General features: G+C 40.9%; 1 protein-coding gene across 7 annotated transcripts in view; it reads left to right on the forward strand.

Annotated features, from left to right (window-relative positions):
* The window catches only part of rnf220a (ring finger protein 220a), a 101,099-nt gene extending 77,458 nt beyond the window's left edge, over positions 1-23,641 (forward strand). Inside the window, exons 3-15 of one of the 7 annotated variants that reach the window (XM_088397416.1) lie at positions 4,160-4,289; positions 6,940-6,991; positions 8,220-8,315; positions 9,621-9,663; positions 10,803-10,927; positions 11,196-11,325; positions 14,836-15,028; positions 15,341-15,396; positions 16,107-16,221; positions 17,603-17,714; positions 19,840-20,034; positions 20,441-20,515; positions 21,658-23,011. In XM_088397416.1, coding sequence (XP_088253542.1) covers positions 4,160-4,289; positions 6,940-6,991; positions 8,220-8,315; positions 9,621-9,663; positions 10,803-10,927; positions 11,196-11,325; positions 14,836-15,028; positions 15,341-15,396; positions 16,107-16,221; positions 17,603-17,714; positions 19,840-20,034; positions 20,441-20,515; positions 21,658-21,729 — 1,394 coding nt within the window. In that variant the 3' untranslated portion in view covers positions 21,730-23,011. Of the gene's footprint in view, positions 1-4,159; positions 4,290-6,939; positions 6,992-8,219; positions 8,316-9,251; positions 9,462-9,620; positions 9,664-10,802; positions 10,928-11,195; positions 11,326-14,835; positions 15,029-15,340; positions 15,397-16,106; positions 16,222-17,602; positions 17,715-19,839; positions 20,107-20,440; positions 20,516-21,657; positions 23,012-23,403; positions 23,466-23,529 lie in introns of those variants that run through there. The other 6 variants (XM_088397412.1, XM_088397413.1, XM_088397414.1 and 3 more) reach the window with 6 other exon arrangements.
* Positions 23,642-24,728: the final 1,087 nt, after the last annotated feature.

Genomic DNA, 24,728 nt, shown 5'->3' on the forward strand with positions numbered 1-24,728 from the left:
GCGAGGGCGGGATAGTGAAAGAGCCCGGTGATGAGTTTTGAGCAGGGTGTGGAGGAGCGCTATTTAAAAGTGCCATGCATCACTGTCAGTGTGGGTGAACATGCAAGCACATTCACACAAGCGCTCACACACGCCGATAAGGCAAGACACTCGAAGCGTGCACACACACATGGCGCACTAGAACGCAACCTGGGTGGCAAACTGAAGTTGACCCCCGTTCCATTTCATCAAATGTCCTCTGAATGAGCCACATAGACCCATCTATTTAGCACATGAGCACACACAGAGGCAACAATCAGCCCAGTGTCTTGCTCGCTTAAATCACAGCTCACTTTGGAAAAAAACATATCATCTCTCTTGGAGACACCTTGCTAGACCCATTTGTGTTAATACTATCCCTGGTTTTGGGCTCATATTTACCATTATGGAGATGATGGCTTTGCGGAACCCCCACCCACGCTCACCTCACCTTCCATTGTCGCTGCGAAAAGAGGGGAGAGTCAAAATGAAGGCTGACACATTGGCGGCATTTATTTGATTGCGGATGCGAGGTTGTGTCATTCTGGTGAGAGGGAAGAGGTGGGTGGGAGGGTCATTTGAGACAAGATGAGGCCTGGACCCCTTAAGCTAAGTAAAGAGAAGGTGTGGAGAAAATTGTGTGGTAAAAGGAGAGAGAAAATGAAAAGAAAGAGGAACAAGGAAAGAAAGTAAAAGGAGGTGATTGAAGGGAAACAGAAGTGGCCTTCTTTCCCTTTTCTGCGAATCAAATCAAATTCCCCTTATCGCACATTATTTGAAGAGGTTATCGGGCTCTGTAATGCAGTTACGCGCTGGGCTGCAGCTGAGAGATTTCCTTGTTTACCAATGTTGGCGGGTGTTATAGCTAACTGGCCTGGCAAGCAGTGGGAGGGAGGAGCAAGAAAAGAAGGCTAAGCAGGCGTAAACACTTGATGCATGTCAGAAAACTCATTTATTCGAACAACAAAGAGGCCGAATTGCAACTGGGTGTTTGTTCACGCACACACAAGACGATGTTCAAGGGCAGAAAAATAGCCTCAACATGTTTGTAATTCCATTTGGGAAAAGTGCGTGTGTGTTTTTGTTAGTGTGCCACAGTATGCGGAGAGCTCTAAATACCGTATATGTGCCAACTCGTAAAATCTAGCCCTCTGTTTTTCCCCCGCACTCGTATTGTTGTACTTAAATCCATTTTACATGCCCGGCCCTCATTAGCTAATTGCTTTTGTAATTTACAACGCAATCCAATCTGTGATAGAAGATATAAAAGATAAATAAAGAAAATAATAAATAAAAGCTCAAGGTGGATGTAGCTCTTTATTATGCACGAATTAATTGAAATTAAATGGCATTTCCTGCATGAACATGTGTGGTTGCAGCTAGTAGAATTTAACTTGGGAAGCGATTTCTTGAGACACTGCCATGATAGGTGAGATAAAAGTGAAGGGATGACACGCAATGCAGGTCATTAAATGGGATTCGGAGCCGTGTTGTGAGTACATGGTGTGCCTCTTAGCCCACTGAGCCATGAGGGCACCCCAAATGGTTTTTTATCTTTGCTTCCATTGAGAGTGAGTATTGAGCTGACAATCCCCGTCCTCTCTGGAGGTGGCCTTTTGCCTCAGCCCATTGTTGTCTGTGACTGGGAGCCGTGCGCTATCTTGCATCTATTGATTCCCACTTCATCTGGACCAAAGCGACACAGGGATGGGCAACTGATGGGAAGACAGAGAGGAAAAGAGAAAATTGCCAAAATCAAAGATGAAGCTTGTTGAAATGTATTGGTGCATAAGGATGTATAGGGTTAAAGCGAACGACAATGCAGGTAATATGGAAAGGTCAAAGGGGGTGGGGGGGACTGAGGAGGAACATGAAAGTGATGATGAAGGACAAAGATAGAAAAACAGAGAGCCATTTTACTTAGCTCACCATTCTTCCATATGATGCATCTCCCCCTCCTCACCATCTGGACTCTTTTGATTGCTCATTAGGCTCAAAGAGCAGGCAGCGTTTCGTGTTATTAAAGAAAAGAATCTTAAAGGTTTTCCATTTTCAATCAGACTTGGTGACTCTAAAGTTGATGACATTTTTACTGGCTCAAATAGTAAAAATGGGGACGTGTGTGTGTTTTAATAGTCTTATTTGAGTGGAATGACTCATTTCATTCATCAGAGTTTCTGACGGAATATTTTTCATGGCTCTTACTTAATTATACATTATTTATAACTGACTCATGAAGATGTAAGAAACTTAAATAGACTATGTCCGTATTATAAGTTCACATCATTACGTATTAATTTAACTGACTAATGATGTTACCCGACGACACATAATGTGCACACTGGAGTGTATTTGTTCAATGACATTCTGTTCTACAAACTAAAAAAAAAATCTGAGAAGTTCTTGGACCATATGACAAAGATGAAACCCAAAGAAGAGATGAACGAGTAGCAAATGTGGGAAAGATTAGAGGTTGGATTAAGAGAGTTGGAACAAAAGGATGAAATTGGGAAAATGTGAACTGGAGGGAGTGAAATATATACAGAGGTTTGAGACGGGGTGCTGGAGGGACAATTGAAAGAAAATAAAGATGAGACAATCCATCTTTGTACATTAGGTGGAATCTGGCCTACTCTCAATCACAGCTGTCAGTGACTCGAGCACCTCCTCACCCCTTCTCCTCCATCCATCCATGCATTCATCCATCCCTTCTTTGCAGTACCATTTGGCGTCCTGAGGAATCTCAACCCTAAAAAGTCTTGTCAGGCCTATTTCCCTGTTATTGTCCCACTCTTCCTCTCCTTCCATTCTCATCACTTCTCATTCTCCTCCCTTTCTCAACTTCATTTCTCACTCTGTCCAGCCACATGGTGATGTCATGTGCTCCCCAAGATTGAAGGGACCCTGTTTTTTTAACTTTAGGGTGCGTGTGTGTGTATTCGTGTGTGTATATTCGTGTGCATGTGTGTTTCTATGTGTGTGTGCAAATTCTGTTGTGTTCCGACATCAATCATCTTTAAGCCGCTGACAAGACTGGTGTGCGACATCAACAACACACCCCATACCTCAACACATACCCTCTCCACCCATCTTTGCCTCCTCCCCTGGATTTATCTGTCCATTGCCTCCTGCAATCATTCACATCCCTCAGGGAATATTTGACAGAGAAAGGAAAAAGTAAAATAGCAAACAACATAAGCGTACCGCAACAAGAAACATGCGGTAGCACATAAATGTTTTAAAAATACATTTTGCCATTAAAAGGTTTCATATCTGTTCACTGATGCTGTGTGCATGTTTTAAACGGAATACAAGAATTAGTATTTTAATTGAAGACTGTGCACTAGTTTGGATAAGATTAGGAGAAGGCAGTGAGAGTTTTGGTGTGTGCTGAAAAATAGTAAGAGAAATATATTTTAGATTAAGTGACAAAAAAATTAGATGAATTCAATACACGTGAACACAAACTGCAAATGATGTACAGAATACAATTATCTGTTTGATTGTTCTTTTGTTGGTGTTCAAATGAGCTATCCCAAAGACAATAGTCTTATTTCGTCATCCTTTAGTTGCCACGATAAAAAGATATTTTAAAAGGATATCCTGGCTGAGTTAGAGCCTATTGTTCTTGTTCTAAAAATAAATGAACTGATTGGCTAAATATAACCCATCTGAAAGTGTTATCTAATTTATGAACCTATTATTTAACTTTTCTACCACAAGTTTTTCTCCCGATCAAGAGCAATGAAGTACGGGTAAGCTCGTGTTGGCAGAGTCTATACACCATTATCTCATCCAAAGTAGACACTTTCTTTAATTCCTTTTACACTGCCTTAACCTAAACCCAAGGGTTCTATTTTCATTGACGGCGCATGAGAAAATGCGTCTCCTATTTTTAGTAGAGGTGCAAGTTTGCCAATTTTGTCAGACTGGCATAACGAAGTTGTGTCCTTGAAGATACGACTAGCAGAGTGACGATTTGGTGGTTGAAATTCGGTCTCAAATTATGTGTTTGATTATAGCCAGATTTGACTTTAAAAGTCATAAAAAGGCATCCTGAAGGATATATTTTGTTATTTAGGTCCCTGGCTCTACATCAATAGAACTTGTTTTAACTCACATTTTCTTTTGTTGTTTCCAGGTAAGAAGAAAATGTCACTGTATGACAGCCAGGCTCCAATCTGCCCCATCTGTCAAGTGCTGCTCAGGCCCGGCGAGCTACAAGAACACATGGAAACAGAGATTGAAAGGCTAGCCAACATGTGCCTTAGGTAGGAAATGAACCCTCATTGTGTATCGCAATCATACGCACAACTATATACGAGCTCAGAGACCCATATTTTCCAGACTATAAGGCGCCCCTCAAAACCCAAAATTTTCTCAAAAGCCGACAGTGCGCCTTATAGTCCGGTGCGCCTTATATATGGACCAAATTCCTAAATTTAAACTGGCCTGAAGCATTGTGTCATGAAATCAATCATAAGTGGCCCGCTGAAGACTATGAATCATGAATCTAAATGACTATGGATCATTATTTTGTGATTATAAAGTAATTTGTTGCGTCTGAAGTTGAAATAACAAAGATAAAATGGAGAATGATTTGATTTGGATTAAAAATCTGACATGATGCATTAATGGTGCGCCTTATACGTAGTTCAGTGCGCCATATATAAGGACAGAGTTTTAAAATGGGCGATTCATTGAAGGTGCGCCTTATAGTCCAGAAAATACGGTAATTCTAATAATGGGCTAGCATTTTTATCTTCTGATCTTTCAAGAAGTATTCTGTTTCTTGCACTTATAATTTGGTAACTACGATCCTTGGGAAATTATTACAATAATGACTGGAAAACATTAAAGATAAGAATTTGAAGTGGACTGGAAAACATGACGGAAAAAAAACCTTCCTGTTTGCGTGTGTTAATTTTTTCCACCAAAATTTGCCAGATTTTACATTCCTCGCCCAGTCTTTGTCTCTGGCTCTCTGCATGGTTGCAGCCCACATTAAAAGTGACAAGGGGAATTTGGTCCAATTTGTTGTAAATTCTCCTTTAATGAAGACCTGAGCTTGCTGAATGAAATAGTTGTGAATATGGAAACTAAGGTATGCATATGTGTGTGTTGGCGGGGGGATGAAAGAATGAAATAACTAAAAAAAAAATTCTTACCGTGATTATCGATGTATGTCACACGTGTTAGATTACACACCGTCTCCTGTGACAGAGGTCTTTTGCTTCTTCATGGTCTGCAGCTTTTCATCTATGGACACGAATATCACACATAGTTGAGCAAATGGAAATCTTTCATGCCCTATACACCTCAGGTGACTCATGAGGGCAAAGTAATCTACATATCTCGCCACCTTTCCATCCCCAGTCATCATTTTTCTCTTTTTTTTTTCATGATCAATTCACTTTTACTTGCATCTCTTTAGATGACGCAGAAAGGTAAAAAGCATTCAGGAGCAGCAGTTTTGACAAATTTGTCTATGACAGACCAATTGATGTTCCTCGTGGCTTATCTTAACCCATACATTGTCAGTTATTGCAACCTAATAATAATAAATAGTGATGCTGTCTTCGCGGGCCACATAAAATGATGTGGCGGGCCGTATCTGGCCCCCGGGCCTTGAGTTTGACACGTGCCATAGATATACAACAACTAGTGTTTTGCTCTCTGCATTATAACGCATTGATTTTTTTAGCGATTTTGATTTTGGATTGAGTTGTTGGTACAAACATCAGACACGCAGTTATGATATAAGCCACGTGTGTCATTTAATAAATATGTATGCTGGTGGGTTACTGTGAGGCGTTCTGAGGGGAGTGGACGGTATATCTTCTCCATTAAATCCGGAGTCCTTTGGTTCAGGGTCATTAACTGTACTTATTTTCACCACCAGCATGTCCTCAGGACTCCTCACTTGTTACCTTTCACATGTACACCGCATCTCGTTATCCCTGCACCACCATTTTTTTCTCGCAGCTTTCATTCTTCCCTCCCTTATCCTGCTGTCAATCTGTGTGTTTGTTTGTTTCACTTTGTTGTGCTGCTCATTTCCACATTCGTCTCCTTACTTTAACATGGCAATCCGTCAGAATATCCCAGCCTCATAACCCTCGGCTATCAAAAATTCATAGAACTGGGCAAACTCATGCGTGCGGCTGCACGAGCGGATGTGCCGACAACTAGGCCTTGGGATTCTTTCGCTCTCTTTTTCTGTCATCTTTCATCTTTCCCTCTGCTTAGTCTCTTTTTACATTGCCTGGTATTCTCCCATATTCTTTGTCCTTGCATTTCATCTAGACCACCTTTCCTTCACCCACATTTTCCCTATACTTTTATCTTTCTCTCACTCCCCCTTCTGTCATTGTGGCAATTTTCGCCTATCCTCGTCGGCATTCAACCACTGTCCCCTCTTCATCCTTTACTCTCCCTCCCTTCCAACTCTTGTCACTGTTTGACGCTGTCAACAAGCAGGTGGAGGTGGCTGTTATAGTTGACGCCTCTGCAGAGGTTCCTGGTAATGAATAAAATAGAGAAAGAGGGAGAAGCGAGGTGGCAGAAACACAGCGAGGAAAAAAGTGGAGAGAGGAGTGTCGGCTGATTTCCCGACATTACACGGCAGCTTGACTATGTCACCCGTGTTTATTCTCTTTGTTGGTGGAGGTGAAGCTGTCACACACACAATATACACACGCAACACATGCATACAATGCACACTAAAAATCCAAACAGCATTCCAAGTGGTGGTGAAAGTAGAACGGTCTGGAATACATAGGGTTTTTTTTTTTTCATATATATGTATATTCATGCACACTGATTGTGTATTATTTACATTGGTTTTACAGGTAAAGTCAAGCAGAGATAACAGTTGAGATTCATTCATTTATATAAGTAACTGTTTTCTTTTTCCAACAGCAGTAAAATCCCTTCGCCAAAGGATGGAGCAGTCACTCCAGGAACTCCTAAGGTGAGATCAATGCACTTTTTTTTTTTTTAAACAAAACAAGTGAAATGTTTTGCCACAGGGAAAAAGACAGAAGTGAAGACTGCCATCAATTGTCAAAAGGAGTTTAGGAGGTAAATGCTGGAAGTAAAATACACAGTAATCCAGTTCTGATAAGAAGTGAGCTAAATAAATGGTTATTGTTGATCGACATTATGTATATGATATATTTCTAGTCACATCTACTGACAAAAATAATATGTTGAGTTTATTCAATTTTTTTCAAGTGATTGGACAAAATACAGTAATATCTGGATCCAGTTACATTAGACTACTTGAAAAAAATGATTCTATTTTGTGCCACCACATGACAAAATAAAATTAAGTAATATATATCAACATATTATTGAAAAGTCCTCCTTATGAAGAATCTTGTTACTAAATGTCATTCGCACAAAATACAACTCCAGCATATTTTCCAAGCTCCCAAGGTAAATTATTCCTGACCTTTTTAAACCTGACTAATTAATCCAATTTATTGCAGCTCGCAGCACTGAACTATGGTTATTTCTGACATTATTAAATTAATGCTTTTGAGTACTTAAGCTTTTGCGTCATGTGATTAATAGAAGACGACTGTAAATACAAATATTTCATTGACAGGCACATGGGAAACAGAAGCACACCCACTGCGAAAAATGAAGATTGTTGTTACCTCCTTGAGGAATTCACTGGATTATCTTTGTCACAATGTGGATATCAGTTTGTGTGTGTTTGCGTGTGCGTGCGGAAGTCAGATTTATGATTGTCCAGTGTCAGACATTTATACCCCACCTTTTTGGATATTTAACCCTCCTCCCCCGGTTATACCGTCATCTTCTCTCATCAATCTCTCCTCCTTCCTTGACTCCCTTTAACATCCCATAAACATTAAATCTCATCAGTGGAAGTCATTTTATAGACAGAGGCAGGCAGGTTACAGTCATTATCACGCATTGCTGCCATGTATTTGAGACATTCCTAAAATTCTGCAAGGGCATCAATTTACTTTCTATTCAAGAAGTCTTGTATGACAACTTCGCTCTGTACTGTGTGGACTTGATGTGCTATAGATCCCACAGACACACATGTGAAGTGCAATTTATTTATTTTAAAAAAAGCGACATAAAATATTGTTGCATTGTTGTGTATGCTGACAATACATCTGAGTGAACATGTTATATAATTTTTATTTTTTTCTCTCCCTGTCTAGTCAATGCTGTTATCGGTGCACATCAAGCGTGAGGGAGAGTCTCCCGTGGTCTCGCCATTGTCGTCTGACGACGCCCACCACTCGGACAGATATCAGGTCACACACACGAAAACAAATACACACACACAATGTATATAGGGCTGTGGGCTTTTGGGCTGCACCTAATGAATATTTTAATAATTGATTAATCTGTTGATCAGTTGATGATTACTCAATCGGATTGCAAAAATTTTAATTTCCTTTGTGATTTTTTTTTTTACATCAAAGTTTGTTCCGTTTGTTTAACAGGCCATGATATATCTTTAAGTTAAGTGGGTTTCACCCCTACACCATAAAATAAGATCTATTAAGTCCCCACAGGGTTACAGCCATACGTTCTAAAAGACACAGCTCATAAAGGCCTTATAGCTATAAAGTAGATTTTCTCATTAAGTGAAACTGCTGAAATCACCTTATATTATACAAATGATTAAGTCAATGGACACTCTGAAAATGAAGCATAATGGCAAGAGTTTGCCACCACCTTTCTCTCTAGCTGCCAGTCTACCTCAATACTCCCTCCCTGGAAAAAAAAAAAAAAATCAGTCCACTATCATTCAATAAATGTTTGATTATGATATAATAGTAGTAGTAGGAGTCCGCCTCTACCTAAAGTAAGGGTTGCAGTTGGTCAGAAACTATAGAGGAAAACTGTTTCTCTTCCTCCCACCTTCTAAAATATACATTTTTCAACAATTTTTTTGGGGGGGATAAATGAAGACTTCATTTTCCATAGTTGTAATATGTACCCGACCTCTTGCCACCTTGGATGGGCTCAAGCTTACCAACCAGGCAATAAAGGATAAACATTGTTAAATTAATACATAGTATATTTTATTTGTTTATCAAATTAGTTACAGTATTTGAAAAGTAGTTGTTAAAGGCATCAAAATAGCTGAGCATTTTGGGCCACTGGAATGTTGCTCACGAATTAGAGGCTCTGCTTCCCTCTAGTGGCCATAATACCTAGCAACAACTTCCGTTTGTGGATGTCACATGATCACAACAACCCACCATGGCTTCCGTGAGTCCCTTTCTCTGCGCTAAACGAGCGGCAGTTTCAATCCTTTCCCATCCGTTGTAAAATATAAACGCCGCACAATGTTTGCCCTAATGTGCGGAATTTGGAAACACACTTATCCGGGTTCCCGCAATAAGTTTTAATGCACGAATGGAATGCAAGAGGTGGAAGGCAACCGAGAAGTAGGTTTCACACATTCTTGATCTTAAATTTAGCGCTCAAGCTTTTCGAATCCTAAGCCATCTCACTCCTTAGAGCCACATTTCGACTTACTATTTCAATCGATTGTTGCCTTCTTCTCTAATGTTTTATTTTCTTTGCATTATTTCTTCTGCTTGCAGACATTTTTACGAGTTCGTGCAAACAGACAAACACGGCTGAATGGTACGTACACTTAAGGTCACATTTTTTTGGGTTTGACACCTAATGTGGATTTACACTTCATTTTGAATCAATGCCAAATGGGATTTCTTTTTTTCTCTAAATTTTCAATTTAAGCGACACATCACCTACCACGTGAAAAATATTGCATAGCAGGAGGTATAAAATGAACAATATTTATATATTTTTATTGTATTTACATTATTACAGTATGCTATTATGGAATATATATATATTCAAACTATCATTTTTTTTAATCCACATTTGACAGAGGCCTGATTCCAGTCAGATATCAGATTAATTTGCAGTGTAAATCCAGCCTGAGATTGTGTTTGTTGGTTTTTATTCCAGAATGTCTCATGTAAGTACACCTCCTTTGCAAATTAGCATCAACAAAGTTCAGAAACGGAATCCCAGTTTTCCGCGCAAATGTCATGCTTTAATGTTTTTCTTTTCAATATTATATGACATCATCACATAAACTGTCAAAAAATGTCTTTATTATATGTTGTGTTGACTGGCATCATAGTCACTGTCCTTCAACAAAAAGTAAATACATAATCACATAGTGAGGGTCGCACTATAATAAAACACACGGACATTCATTTTATTTTATTTTTTTGCTTAATAGTTTGTACTTTTCGGAAGAAATCTTTTTTAAAGCACATGACAGTTGCCCTAAAATTTAAGCATCAACCCTTCATTACTTCTCTGCCTTCATGTGCAACCAGGAATCATTCTCATGTTTGGTCTAATAGCTAGGAGGCAGGGCAGAGAGCCTTGCTGAATGTAATTAGCAGCCTTTTCCCCTCTCTATTTAACAACGCTATCCTCTATTAGCATCACTTCCCCCCCTACCATCTTCACTTTTCCTTCCCTACAGCCTTTCACCAACTCACCCCCTCCCAGATTTGTATTGCCCCTGCCGCCGTTTCACCGGCCGCTTCTTTTCCTCAAGCTCGCTAAAAATTAATGTCCCTGTGTGCCATTTCTAGTTAAGACAAAAACGTCTTTGGGCGCAATGACGGCTGCTCTGCTCTGTTAAATTTCTAATTAAGTGTGTGAAAGAGATGAGGAAGGGGTAGACAAAATTGTCTTGTTTTGTCAAATTTGAATTTTCTGTCTCTTTTTGTGCCTTCCAGCCCGTATAGGAAAGATGAAGAGGAGGAAGCCTGAGGATGGGGGCCAGGTATGTCCGCTGTGCAGTGCCCCATTGGCTGGGAGCGAGGAGGAGATGAGTAGGCATGTGGAACAATGCCTCATCCAGGTAGTAAAATTTAGGCCCACCTAGTTTACAGTCGGACAGCCTTGCCCACCTTCTTAACTTCCTTTCAAAGCTGTCCACTCACTTCTCTTCATTAGCCTCGACCAAGTAGTATTGAGTGGTCACCATTCCGTATCTCACTTTTCAATAATTGATTCAGTGGTAGATAGACTAACACCAAACAATGCACCTCAACTATTTAAATTAACAGTTTAATTTGGAGTGTGACAATATCGTACGACATCAATAACATGCGCCCGTGTTGTGTCAGCGTGAGGGTGTGCTAGGCGATGACGACTCCGTGGATATGGACGGCGACAGCGGACGTGGTTTTGAAGAGTACGAGTGGGCGGGACAGAAGAGGATCAGAGCTACTGCACTTTTGGAGGGAGGCTTCAGAGGTACGGGCCTTCTTTTCTGGCAAGCGTCAACCATCTTGTTAAGTCGGCTTCCACATAATAATTTGGGCAAGAAATAACGAGAGGCATTTTTCAAATGTATATTCTCTTGATGGGAGGGAGGCGGCATCCTCCATGTTTGTGGACAACTCTTATGACCTGCTTATTGAAGAATTAGAAAAAAAAACTGCTGAGATTGGGAACTTTGTTTAAGATGTTATTTCTCCTGCTGGTAGCCCCCTTTTCATCTTGTCCACATTTCTTTTTTTACACACACATACCAAATCACCTGTTTCTTACCCGTGGGAAGCAGACACGACAGATCAAGGTGGGATCTCAGTTAAACCACACTAAAGAGCGCAAGGGTTAGGGGGGCGGCTCCCACAGCCAGCCATCCATCCATTTCCTTCATGCTTCCTCCTCCGACTCTCTTGAGTGTTTGTAAACAAGCAGACACTGGACCCTTCTGCCGCACTCTTAATAGGGCATCTTGTGATGTGGCACGGATAACTGATGTGGCCTGGGGAGAAGGACTTGAAAAGCATGGACACGTACACACGTGCAGGGAGGAAAAACAAGCTCAGAAGTTGGATTTTGTCATGAAAGCTACGCGATAATTCCAAGAGAGCGCAAAATCCGTAACCCTCTCGAGGACAAATGTGTGTCCCGATGGATGGAGATGCTGGCTGGAGTGTCCTCAGCTGGCAAGATGAAGAAAGGTCCAATTGCTTTGACCAGCCCCTTTTCAATGTGTGAGGAATAAAGACTTAGGAAATACTATCCCGTCAAAGCAAAAAAAAAAGGTAGACAGGAGGAAATCGAACAAGATTCAATTCTGTGAAGTTGACGATTTCACGGAATTTGTGTCTCGTGGGGGTTTAGCCAGATTAAAAAGACCTATTCTTTGTTGCTATCTTCATAAGAAGATGCACCATGGACAGCGGTGCACTTCGTTTTGGTGTGCTCCTTTCCCAGACCAATTGACTTTCATGGATGATCTTAGACTTACAGCACATCTGGGCAAAGTAAGACCCACGGGCCACATCCAGCCTGCCCACTCTGTCTCACCTTTGGCCTTTGCAGCCTTTATGAAGTCAAAATAAAACGGGAAGTACGTGCTGGAGATAATCCGCACTTTTTTTCCACATTTAGTACATCTACAAGGAGCAATTATTCTGCAATCGTAGAGTCGGGCAGCATTTAAGTGTCCTTTTGAGGTTTAAAAAAAAAATCAATCCGAGATGGGACTGACTCATTAAAGGGAAACGCGGGCGGGGCCACCTGCCAATTGAACAACTACATTCAGCATACCGGTGTAAAATTTCTCCACAAGAATATGAAGTGTTTCTCCATTGTTTCCTGATGCACAACATTTTGTAGCACCTAGAAAAGCTAATAATATTAAACTAGAGGTTCTAGGTTCTGTTGTACAGTAGTTAATAAAAAAAAACGGTTAATGCTATTGAGGTCAGGAACCTCAAATTCTTCCACACAGAAACAAGCTTGCTTTTTCACATTTTTAAGCCATCAACCGACAAATATCATTCAAGTGTGGCACAAAGAGAGAGAATGGGACAGACAAATCCTTAAATTTGATATCAGCCCGTCCCGAGAGACAGTAAAGAAGGGGATTATTTCCGATTGACAGGGCCAAGAGGGGTTCAGAATGTGGAGAAATCTCTCCTTTGTAAATTGACTTCAAAGATGACCATCTTATATCTTTGTGCCTTGACTCATCTCTCGCACCTCTTTCTGACCTGTAAAGGGCAGGGAGATAGTGTGATGACCTTTGACACCGCATCTCAGACTGTCTAAAGTAGGGGGTCCTGATAATTTCTATGGTAACGGGGATGTTGCACGTTAGATAGATTGGCCTGATTCCTTCATCCGAGCGATTCATATCTGCTCCTCAGATCTGTTCATGTACATGGTTTTGAATCATTGGACTGTTTTGTCTCAGGCGATATTCTATGATGAGACAAACTGCTGTTAAGTACTTTATCGACTCCTAGAAATTGTTTATTGAGCGGCGCTGGGCGGGAGGACAATTAAGAACAAATACGTGTTTGATTTTGTATTTGATTTGAAGAGAATGACGGGTCTTAATGAAGGATTAGACTAATCAAAGAACAATGCAAAAGCAGGAAGAAGAGATGGTCATTAAAAAAAAGAAGGTAAGATCAGTTGTTGCGAGGAGCTGAGGAAGAGAGGTGGGAGATAAAAAAGAGGTCAAGGGTGAGTGGTGACAGTGCATAATGTGAGTGAAAGGCAGTTAGAGAGGGGCTGACCTTAACCTGCTAGATTAGATTGGCCTGCCAAGACTGCTTAGAGGGACGGATAGGAGCATTGGAAAGACTTATCACACACACATGAAGAGCAAAAAAGGACAAACTCTTCAGTGCACCGCTGCATATTTAGTCTGCTGAGATGTGTGTTTATATTAAATTAGCATATAAGCATTGAAATATGTTATGGAAGAAGACGAGATGATGCTGATAACCTTTCACACCGTCATGAGTTGTTTCAGAATTATTATTATCCTGCCGTAAATTTGCTCCATGCCTCTTGGCCATCGATTATTTTTTTAACAGATCACATTCATCCATGCTCACATCCTTTGGCATTTTGTGTTGATTTAAAGAAGCTTTACTCTGCTTCGTTTGTTCCTATCAAAAGAAGCATCAGAGGCTGAAATCCTTGCAAAATTCAGAAGACAAGCCCCAGTAGTTTGTTTGAAAAATACACAATGTTGCAATGAGACTTGTAGACTGGGAGTGCAAGTTAAATAAGATGGCTGTCAACACTGTCAAGTCTGTCCATGGTCTTACCCACGTCTCTCTCGCGCATAGCGCACACTAGTCCAACTGAGCGCTTGTAGAAATTGGGACAGGTTGAAACAAGATGGTTGTCTAGCTTGTCACGGGTTGCATCTCCAGTCCACATAACACACGCAGCTTCAAGTGTGGAAATTGACAGTCTGAGTGTCATTCACACTCCGAAACCCAAGTACACACTCACACCCCTACCTTGGCCTGAAAGGAGGCAGACACACACTATGGAGGAGTCATGGAGACAGGTAGTGATAGAGGCAGAGACTGAAACAAACACTTGGAAGAATTCGCTGAGTGATGGTCACACACACGCACATACAATCACACACAAGCAGAGACATCAGGCTTTGCGACTAAGTGGAGCTGAAGTCACCTGTGAGGATTTGTCTGGTCGTTTATCACTGGGTTTATAGATGTGCCACGCTCACACACACACACGCACTTACGTACACACAATGCGTCGTCTTGCCAGTTGTCTTAGTCTCCATAGTCTTCCGTGACCACCATTTTGTCCTGTTCTAAAATATTGATTTCCCTTCAGGACAAGTGAGACAAAGTTTTCCATCACTCTAGTAAATGAGCATCGTTTGACAACTTTTTTTGAAAATAATTTAAATTTGGTACCTAATCTTACTCATCACTCCATTTGATGTATTGTTTTTTTTTTTTTTACCCCCTAAAGCCACCGGTTTTGGGACATGCAGTATCAAAGAGAGTGGTGCAGACAGCGACGCAGACCTTGACGTAGATGGAGACGACACGTTGGAGTACGGCAAAGCGCAGTACACCGAAGCTGACATCATCCCATGTTCGGTAGCCGGAGAGGACCAAGGAGAAGCCAGAGAGCGAGAGGCATTACGGGGAGCTGTGCTCAAGTATGAATCCAACAACACACAAAAACAATGAACAAAGTAGACTTATACTGTAGAGTGTGCAGTAAACTTTAAAAAAATTTGAACTGTTATTTTTGATGCTACAAACTAATAGTAAGCTTGAAATAGCATATCGATAACCCAACAATCGTGTGGAAAGCTTTTTTCTAGTAGCTGGACTTTGTCACTTGACAGTTTGATTCTGTTTAAAAAGGAGTTTACAGAAAACAAGACTTCATGTTGCATGTTTTTTTTTTTTTTAAATGATTAGTTTATCTTTTCTGTTACTAAAACAAGCATTTTTTTCTGTTGCAGCGGAGGCATGCCCTCAAACAGAATAACACCAGAGTTCTCCAAATGGGCGAGTGATGGTAAGAAGGCAAAATGTGAAATTGCACTACTGTAATTTTCGGACTATAAATTGCGTGTTTTTTTCCATAGATTGGGTGGGGCGACTTAAACTGAGGAGTGACTTTTCACAAATTTTCAAAATTTAAAAAAAAAAAAAAAAAGGTCATTAGCGGCTTTGTTTGTAAGTGACACGGAGGACAAAGAGTTTGAAGGATTTAATGATTTGTAGTGACACAGAAGGTTTGAAAAACTATTATGGCTTTTACGCACGCCCGGGCCTACTCTACGAAGCTCTCTTTCACCTCCGTGGATGGAAGTTGAGGGCCGGCGCTCGGCCTGGTGGCTGTCCGGGGACGGTGGATGGGGCTCGGACATGGCTTTTACGCACGCCCGGTGTATTTAACAAGGGAAACTTGGAAAACATGTAGGAATACGGCCCCCGAGGACTGGACTTTGAGACCCCTAGCCTGTTGTTGCTCATTCATGTCCGTTATTGGTGTTGGATTTTGGCGAATAAATTTCCCCCAAAATGCGACTTATACACCGGAGCGACTTGTATATCTTTTTGTTTTCACATTATTGTGCATTTTATTGCTAATGCGACCTATATTCCGGAGCGACTTTTAGTCCGAAAAATACGGTCATATTACATACATGAGCAACAACTTTTTGACATTGGTCTAATTGTGAATTAAAAAAGCAATATCATACATGACTTATGTGTTAACAGAGATGCCATCAACGAGCAATGGTGAGAGCTGCAAAATGGAGCCAAGCACGCCGTCGTCCTCCACTCCTTCCGCCGCCTGCGTCCCACGCACCTGTAAAAACAGCGAGATTGAGAAGTACGTTTTTGGGCTACAAACTTTTGTTTGTAATTGTTTGTAAACTCATCACGTGTGAGGTCGGTCATACTTTGGAAATTGGCCCAATATTTTAAAATTACCGTGTGAACCAAGCTTTAATCTCAGTATCCGTTTAAAGGAGTTAAATTAGGAGCTGACTTATTGCATTGGAACAAGCATTCAGATGGTTTCCTCCAACCATTCCCCGGCTCACTAGTTTCCCCTCCATCCCTAAATGAAAATGAGATTTGTCTCCTTTGGTTACACTGATGTGTGCGTGCGTGTGTGTGGCTTTTCACAGTGCAGCTTTCGTGAGCTCTCCCCCCGTTTCCATCCCTCTTGTCTTTCTGATCCCAGATGGGTAATGATCTGGTTGCCTCCCGCGGGCATCCACGTTCCCCTGCTCATTCTCCTGCAAGATAAATGAGCTCTCATGCACACGCACGCATCCACAGCCACATGTACAGAGTCCCTTAGATGCCCTTTGCCCTCCAAGATAAATGGCCCCTCCAATGCCGCCAATGTAATTTCTGCCAAATTTGGTACTTTGGAACAATGCGGAGAGATTTCCATGTGGTTTCCACAAATAATTGAATCGGTCCCCAATTTCCAAGTGATGAAGCTAGCTTGCTAGCCCGCTTCCTCCTTCTTCTGACTCGGGTACTTCTCCGAGTTTCTCTGGAGGCCTTTCTCTTAAAATCTTCGTTTTGTTGCAGACATAATGCTATTTTATTTCCTGCTCTATCTTTCTTTTTAATATGAGTAAGACTGAAATGTTGTAAAACAGTAGATGAGGGTTAGGGTTAGAGCGAGTGTTTCCAAGGAGTCTTGCCATCGCTAATTAAGGTTTCAAACGAGGGTTAGGGTTTCCGACTCGAGTATTAAACCAAGGTTATGGTTTTGAACTAGGTTTTAAAGCTAGGGTTAGGGTTTCCAACGAGAGTTTCCAACTACTTTTAGGGTTTCTAAGATTAGGGTTTCTAACTAGGCTTTCAAAGCTTGAGTTAGGGTTAGGGTTAGGGGGGTTTCAGGGTTAGGGTTAATGCTTTATAAGATAGAAGGTTAATCAAGGCTAATGGGCTAAAATGGTCTTTTACAAGCAATACGAGTAGAGGGTAACAAAGTTTAAAAGGGATAGGTTGGTGAGTCAGGCTTTCATTCAGTTAGGCAGTAAATGTTAGTTTTGCTTTGAAGATGAGGTACGGCATACTTTTGTTATAATCATAAATGTGTTTAAAGTTAGGACCGAGATTCAGTTGTAATGACAGATGTCTCCCAATAAATTGGCTATTTTCATGCTCTTAATTGCACCAATTTAATGCATCTTCTATTTTTTTCTCCTACGCCAAAATATATTTTTCTCCCTTTCTTGTTTTCTCAGAGTAACTGAAGATGAGTCCACAGCTACCACCATGGAGGCTCTGAAAGCTCGAATCAGAGAGTTGGAGAAGCAGATACTGAGAGGAGACCGATACAAGTGTCTCATTTGCATGGTGAGTATAGAGTAGAGTTGGTGATTGACTTTTTTTTTCTGTCTGATGGAGCACCATTTAGTTCGGGTGTACTAGCACTTTGTCAGGTCATTTGTGACCTGTAACTGACAACCCAAGATTTTAAGGGAGGTATTTCTCAGGGTTGGACTATTATGCAACTAAACACAAGTGTGGTAGTTTCCCCAACTTAGGTTCCTCACTCATTTTGTGATAGATGTTTTCTGATTCTTTGGCTGCAATGGTGTGGTGTTGGTGGTGGTGTTTTGTGTGTTGTGATGGCTGTTGGAAAGCTGCATGACTTTGTGTAACTTAAGTGGCAACATGACCGGATTTTCCAAAAATGGAAACATGTCAAAATAAAAAGTCTGGGTGGAAACGCCATTTCAACGTGAGTACAGCATGGTGATGCACCAAGTAATGGTACCAGTATTGCACGGTGAATTTCTGCTAACAAAAAATGACACAATCCAATAATTGCCAAATGCCGTGACCTAAAAAAAAAAAAAAAAAAAAGTAGAAATCTGCTGGTTATATCCTTCTCATGCAAATAAATAGATAACAAATAAATAGAAATGAGAAACTACATTGGCCAACAATGTTCTGTGCAGTGGACCCCCGCTATTCATGGGAGACAGGAACCGAGCTGGTATTTGTATGCACATTTATTAAACTATTTAACTGCCAATTCTATCGGAGTCTGTCATCAAGAAAATATTGCACATTACTATTTACCTCACAGACATTCTCAAACACTGAATTACTGTGGTCTGCATACATCAATACTTAACAAATTGGATGATTCCCGTCTTTAGGAGGTTGATGAAATTGCGCTGTCAGGTAAAAAGAGACCTCGTGTTTGTGGTCAGGATTGATTAGCCTCACAGATCAATGATAAAGGCTACATGCTCATCTGTGGTGATAACATATACGAGACATATTGTCAGTTCGGTGGATGTTGTGCGTCATTTGATTGTACTACAGACTGCAGCCCCCCCCCCCCCTTGTTTTTTTTTTGTTATTTAATTTTTGGGGGAAGTGTTTGTGTCAAGTACCCATTTTGACATGCTTCACTTGTGGAGACACTGCAGCGGCCACATCTTGTGCTTGTGCTTGTGTGTGCATGGGTAATTACAGACGCTTGCACTTCCTAAAGGTCGCTTGGTGCCCCGGGCAATAATTGATCATGCAATGTGCTGTGGACACATGCCTCCGCTCTCCTTATCATCTGTCACTGTCTTTCATTATGAACAAGGATTTGGGCTCACATGCATAAAAAGACAAATACAGTGGATATATAAAAAGTCTGCAGACTGTGACTTTTGAAGTGAGAAATCTGCTTTAAAAGATGAGTAACATATATTATTTTTTTTATATAATTAAAATATATTAATTTGCAATTGACTCAACTTTGATTTTTTAATCAAAGAAATGCCAGAGTTAAATTACTGCCAATTTCATTCATAGGTGTTTAAATTACAAGAAGAAACTGCATCATACTCAAACCGAGACGTGTCAAATCAAATTGTTCTCCCAGTGAATCAAAAACATTCGAATGGTTCCACTTCTAAATTGAACCTCCTTATTAATCTTATTTACGATTCGATACTAGGGGTGTGCCCTAGTATCGAATCATTTTGGAGAGATGCTTACCCCCTTATCACAATGTCCCTGTTCAATAATGCCAATGATTATGATCAACTAAATAATGGTTCAAATTCCTGGTTGGAAAGTAAGACCATATCAAATCAAGGCGCTTATTTTACAATTGTAATGTCAATATGAGGTAATTCTCCTATCTTTACATAATCTGCTGTGTTTCATTGTATCACAGATAATTATAAATGCAGTTTTGTGAGTGATGTCATTTCTGCTCAGTAACATTAAGTGGTATACAACTATAAAACCGTCTTCGGGATGGAGGATATGTGTCCTCAAAAAGATTCTATTTGCTGTCCTCATTGGCTGGCTCTCACTAGTACACATGCTCTCATCTGAATGAGACTTTGGTGTTTTGTATCCATAGTGCACTGCACGCGTATGCGAGTGCAATCACGACAAGCCGCCTCTGTGCTGCCACCTTTCGCCCCCTTTCCTCCCCCAACACCCTCATCCTTCCCTTCCGCAGAGGAAGCCTGCTATCCAGTCAGGTGTGGAAATCAAGAGACTAGGGGCATGGCCAGGGCCCCGCCCTTTGGCCAGTGAGGTCAGAGAGAGGCAGCCTAAGTCCCTCCCCCTTGGCTTGTACTACCTGTACAGGGGCCTTGTGATTGGTGGCTACGGCAGCAGCATAAAGAGGCTCCTTCCACAGCCTCTACGGAGGGTAAGGCTTTCCCGCCCTCTCTTGACCACCTCCTCCCTCATTTCTCCGTCCTTTTGAGAGAAAAACAAACAAGCACCAATAAGATTGGATTCATTCATGGCTGTCTCCCTCATCTTGTCCCTCAGCCTGCGCCCACCGCTTGTTGCCTGCCTGATATTGTCTGTGCGTGTGTGTGCATTAACGACCCGACGCGGGTCGCTGCTCAAATGCCTCCCCTCCATGCTGCCTTGCTTAACGGTTCTGTGGCTGATGATGTCGCGTCATGGTCAGTGGTGTCATGCACCCAATTGGTCAGAGTTGGTCTTTGTCGTACAGTGCCGTTCTGTTTTTTTTTGTTTACCGAGATGACTGAGGTGATGGTGTCCTGCAGATTTTGAGCCAACCCTTCTTATTTCTGTCTCTGCAGGATTCCTACACGATGCCACTCACCTCCATACAGTGCTGGCATGTCCACTGTGAAGAATGCTGGCTCAGGACTCTGGTATGTCTCACATGGACGCACACAGGTTGTCATCAGTCAGTCAATAGACAAAAGTCTAGAATCGTTCTTATACAGCTATGACAAGAAAACTGAGGGTAACCTTTGATATTTCTTTTTTCAAATCATATGTATTGATCGGATACTCGATTTGCCGGCTTCGTATCTATGCCCAGGTCTTTCTAGAGTGAAACAAAGGGGGGGGGGATGACACAAATATTTATACATCACTTTCGATATTATACTGTCTGCTCATCTGTACTTGAAAGTCTTGACTAGGAACGTATAATATGAATTCGTAGTTGATGCATAAAAGGTGTTAAGTCGTAATTTCAATGATCGCTTATAATTTTTTTTTACATACCAGTTTTACCCATAGCTTTTTACTGAAACAAGGTCATATTGGTGAAGGTGGAGATTACCATGTTGGCTTGGCCCTTGGCAAGTCTTCCAGTTTTTCACCTGGCCCATTTGCAAAATGCATTGCTGACCACTGCTTAAGGTAGTCTAACAATGCATTTGGCAAGAGTGCCAAAAAAAATTGCTTTTTTTTTTTTTTTAAGCTGCAGTCAGCTGACTTTATTTCCTGTCGCTTGATTACCAAAGGGACAGAGAGCATGTAAATAAGACCTTAAATGAGGCCTTATGTTTCTATCTACCTTATACCTGTGAATTTTTTGAGTGTCTGCTCGTCCGTGCTACCACCATCGGTCTAATAATGGAACATTAAACTCATAGCCCGGAGACAGCTATAAAAATTCGAGGGCCAAGTGGATCAAAGTGAATGCTGCAGATTCTCGTTAACGCCTGCCCAGCCCCTCGCTGCTTTAAGCGTAGCAAAGTAAAGCGGCTGGAGCGCAGCATGACTGGCACAAAGTCTTCGGCCGTCATCACACGCAGAGAACGATTCCAAGCTGGAAAAAAAAACCTGCTATCATGATGTTTGCCAACTTGAAACGTATTCTCAGAGGCAGAAAACCTCCTGCCAAGAGAAGGGCCGGATGTGCAGTTTCACACTGAAAGCACACTGTGCATGCTCCTTGCTAAAAGCAATCATTGCTGTTCGCCACATATTTGGTTAGCTCGAATGCCAATTTATCTGGTAAGGTGTTGAAGTGGAAGTGTTTTTTGCCAATTGTCCATAGGGGAACAAGAAGTTGTGCCCTCAGTGCAACACCATCACCTCACCCGGGGACCTGCGGCGTGTCTTCTTGTAAAGAGAGCACCTCCATGCATCGGCCACCACCGTGGATTTCATTGTCATTTTGTTTACCCCGCCCCGGCAATTCTGTGGACCAGGATGTTGATGCCAAACCTTCCCCCTGCAAAAAAAAGAAGTTGAGCTGACTGGACTGAACAAAGGACACGAGCAGCGCTCACTGTCTCTTGCCGCCCTCGCGCACCTTCCCACAGTAACATGGGGAGACTGGACGTTCCTCCACGATTTTGGATGTCATCTACCGATGGACAGTTATTCGGCGGATATCCTCACACATGTGACTCACCCACTCACCCAAAAATTTATATCCCTTATTGTATGCAGAAACAAAACTCTAGAAGAGGCCAGTCCATGACAACTGAGCTTTCAGATCAACTAAGAAGAATCTCCCAGTCATTATCGCGAGGTGGACTCGTGCTCCGCCTCGTGTCTAGATAATCCCCTACCTCTTTTTTGTTTGTTTCTTAAGGAATGCATACTCCCCCCCCCTCCCCCGTTGAAGATGCAGTTCAAGCACATGTAGTTACGGTTGTGTATGTTTACAAAGTTAGAGTTTAAACATTTTGGGGATACACGCATGGAACACAAATGCATACAGTTTTCTGAGCAGACACGCAGGTGTGTACAATATTTAAGTTGCGTTTTTGGTCCGAAGATTTGGGGTAAAAAATGGCTGGAGTTAAAGAAGCCTTCTGTATTTTCCAAAAACAATACGGTTTGAACATCTTCATTGTACAGAAAAAAAAAAAAACTACTCAAAAGTAGATGGTCAAGATTTAGGTGTACTTCTGCAGAATACCTAATTGAGTGTAGCACTAAAAAAAAGTCAAGTGATGATCTTTTGTTTGTTTTTACGGTTGGGAGAAATTTCTACTTTCCACGATTTCATGCCAAACAAGCACGAGCTGCTGCGTTTGTTTTTCTTGGATTTATTTTTTTTTTCCAACTCCAAAAACTCTTCACTTGGAAATACAGATCCTTAAGTTTCAACTGAATGATTCTCACCCAAAGTCATTTTCCTTCATTCTCATACTGCTTCGCTGCAAAAAAATACAACCTGAAGATACCAAACTTTTCTAGTTCAATGAGTGCAAGCCTCTAGAAAAAGAGGAGCGGCTCTTGCTGAACTGGCAACAACCTGCAGCTTAACCCTGCCCCTTATCCTCCGGCAGCAGCAGCCAAGGTGGTGGTGTGCTTTGTGTTTGTAAAACTATGTATTCTGTGGCGTCTGTATTGTTGTTAAAATTGTTGAAAAAAGAAAATAAAACATTCTTAAGTAACACGAGTGGTCCTGTTCACAAGTCCCCGGGTCGTCAAATTAAAAAAATGCCGCTTTTTTTCTGGTTGTGCACATTTCAATAGGCTCATCCTTACTGTTGATTATCATTTTGTATTCTTTACGTAGCTATCAACCACTTGGAACATTTGATAATCAGCAGAGTGAAACATTTACAGTCTCATTCTTGGCTTTTACGTTCATTCAAACCTGCCCCAAAGATGACAAATTTGCACGACATGAATTATGTCAATAATTTTGTGTCTTGTATATTCTTGGAAAAGGGACGTCTTTCCCATTTGTATATTACATTTCACATTAATTAAATGATTGTAAATCTCACTTGACCTATTTGGCCCTTTTTGTTTCTTGCCTCTTGTTTTATAATGGGTGTAGGTTGAGAGCTGCCTGAACCTGAGTCTGGCTAGAATACTCTTGATCCTGGGAATTTGAAGACGGTAAATCTTGGTATGTAGAAAGTACGTGATTATAACCACTGTGTGACTCTATGCATTCCTCTAGGGAAGGGAATATGAAGTGGAAGCAGATTCTTTTGACCGTTCACATTATGCTTAAACGCAAGGGAGCATCGCCATCTAGCGGATTTGTAGTGAATTGCTTTGAGGGAGTGAAGGTACAACAAAACAATTTTATTTGATCCAAAATATCAGTGGATGACACAAATCATCCAAAACTAAAAATGTTATTGTTTTAATGTTCATTATTTATATTGAACGGTCTGCATATCAAATATTACTATTGTACAATAATCCTGTTTTAAAATTCATTATTTGCTAAACACATTTAATGAATAGCCTTCTAAATAAACAAGAAATTGCAATAATGTTTTATGTGACAAAATACGTGTGCAAAAGGATGCTGACATTTTTAAAATAATTTTTAATAGCAGGCACTGTGTTTACAAGTTAATCTGACTCAAATATCGTGATTCCCTTGCAATAGACAGTAGCCGGCAGTAAGTCTAACAGCAGTGACTCGATTTTTCCACATGGGGGCAATGTCAGGCAGGAAAAGTGTCCCTCTTGTCATGCAATCACAATTTCAATGGCAAAGTCACCATAACACGAGTATGCAGAATATAATTTTATGATATTCAATCCATATTTAAAGATTAAAAGTCCACTCCACTTTGCAAAAATATAAATGAAAGTTTTGGTAATAAAACTCCTAAACCACCTAAAGGCATTTTTATCCCATCACCATTTGCTGAGAGATTTTCTGAAAGAAATAGAGGCAAATGCAGTTGACCTACAATTTCACACCTATTTCAGATGGTTAAGAAAAGTAGCTCTTTGTGACACTGATGATTTTGCAGGCTGGTTATGGACACCTCTTGTCATTCTCTAGCCCCCTCCCTGGCCACCCACCCACAGATCTACCTGTGATTTTAACTCTTGACACATTAAATTATACCAAAAGACAAAAACTTACAACTCACCTGAATGCAAACCTTTTTGAAAAAATTGCCTTCAGTTTGATTCATACAGTCAACACCTACCAAAAGTATTGCTTTCACATAATTGCAAGCAAAAATATTAAATGCAATGTTAAACAACATCCAATATCCACACATGTGACAAATTAAATTTAACAAATTCAATCTTCTCAAAATTATCAGAGCTCAATCAATTATCATTTATTATTTCCAAGTAAATATTTTTTTGCCAATTCCATTTTTTCAAACTTTTTGTCTTAAATTC

The sequence above is a fragment of the Syngnathus floridae genome, chromosome 14 (genome assembly GCF_059516105.1).
Source record: "Syngnathus floridae isolate MCC-2025c chromosome 14, RoL_Sflo_1.0, whole genome shotgun sequence".
Lineage (NCBI taxonomy): Eukaryota > Metazoa > Chordata > Actinopteri > Syngnathiformes > Syngnathidae > Syngnathus > Syngnathus floridae.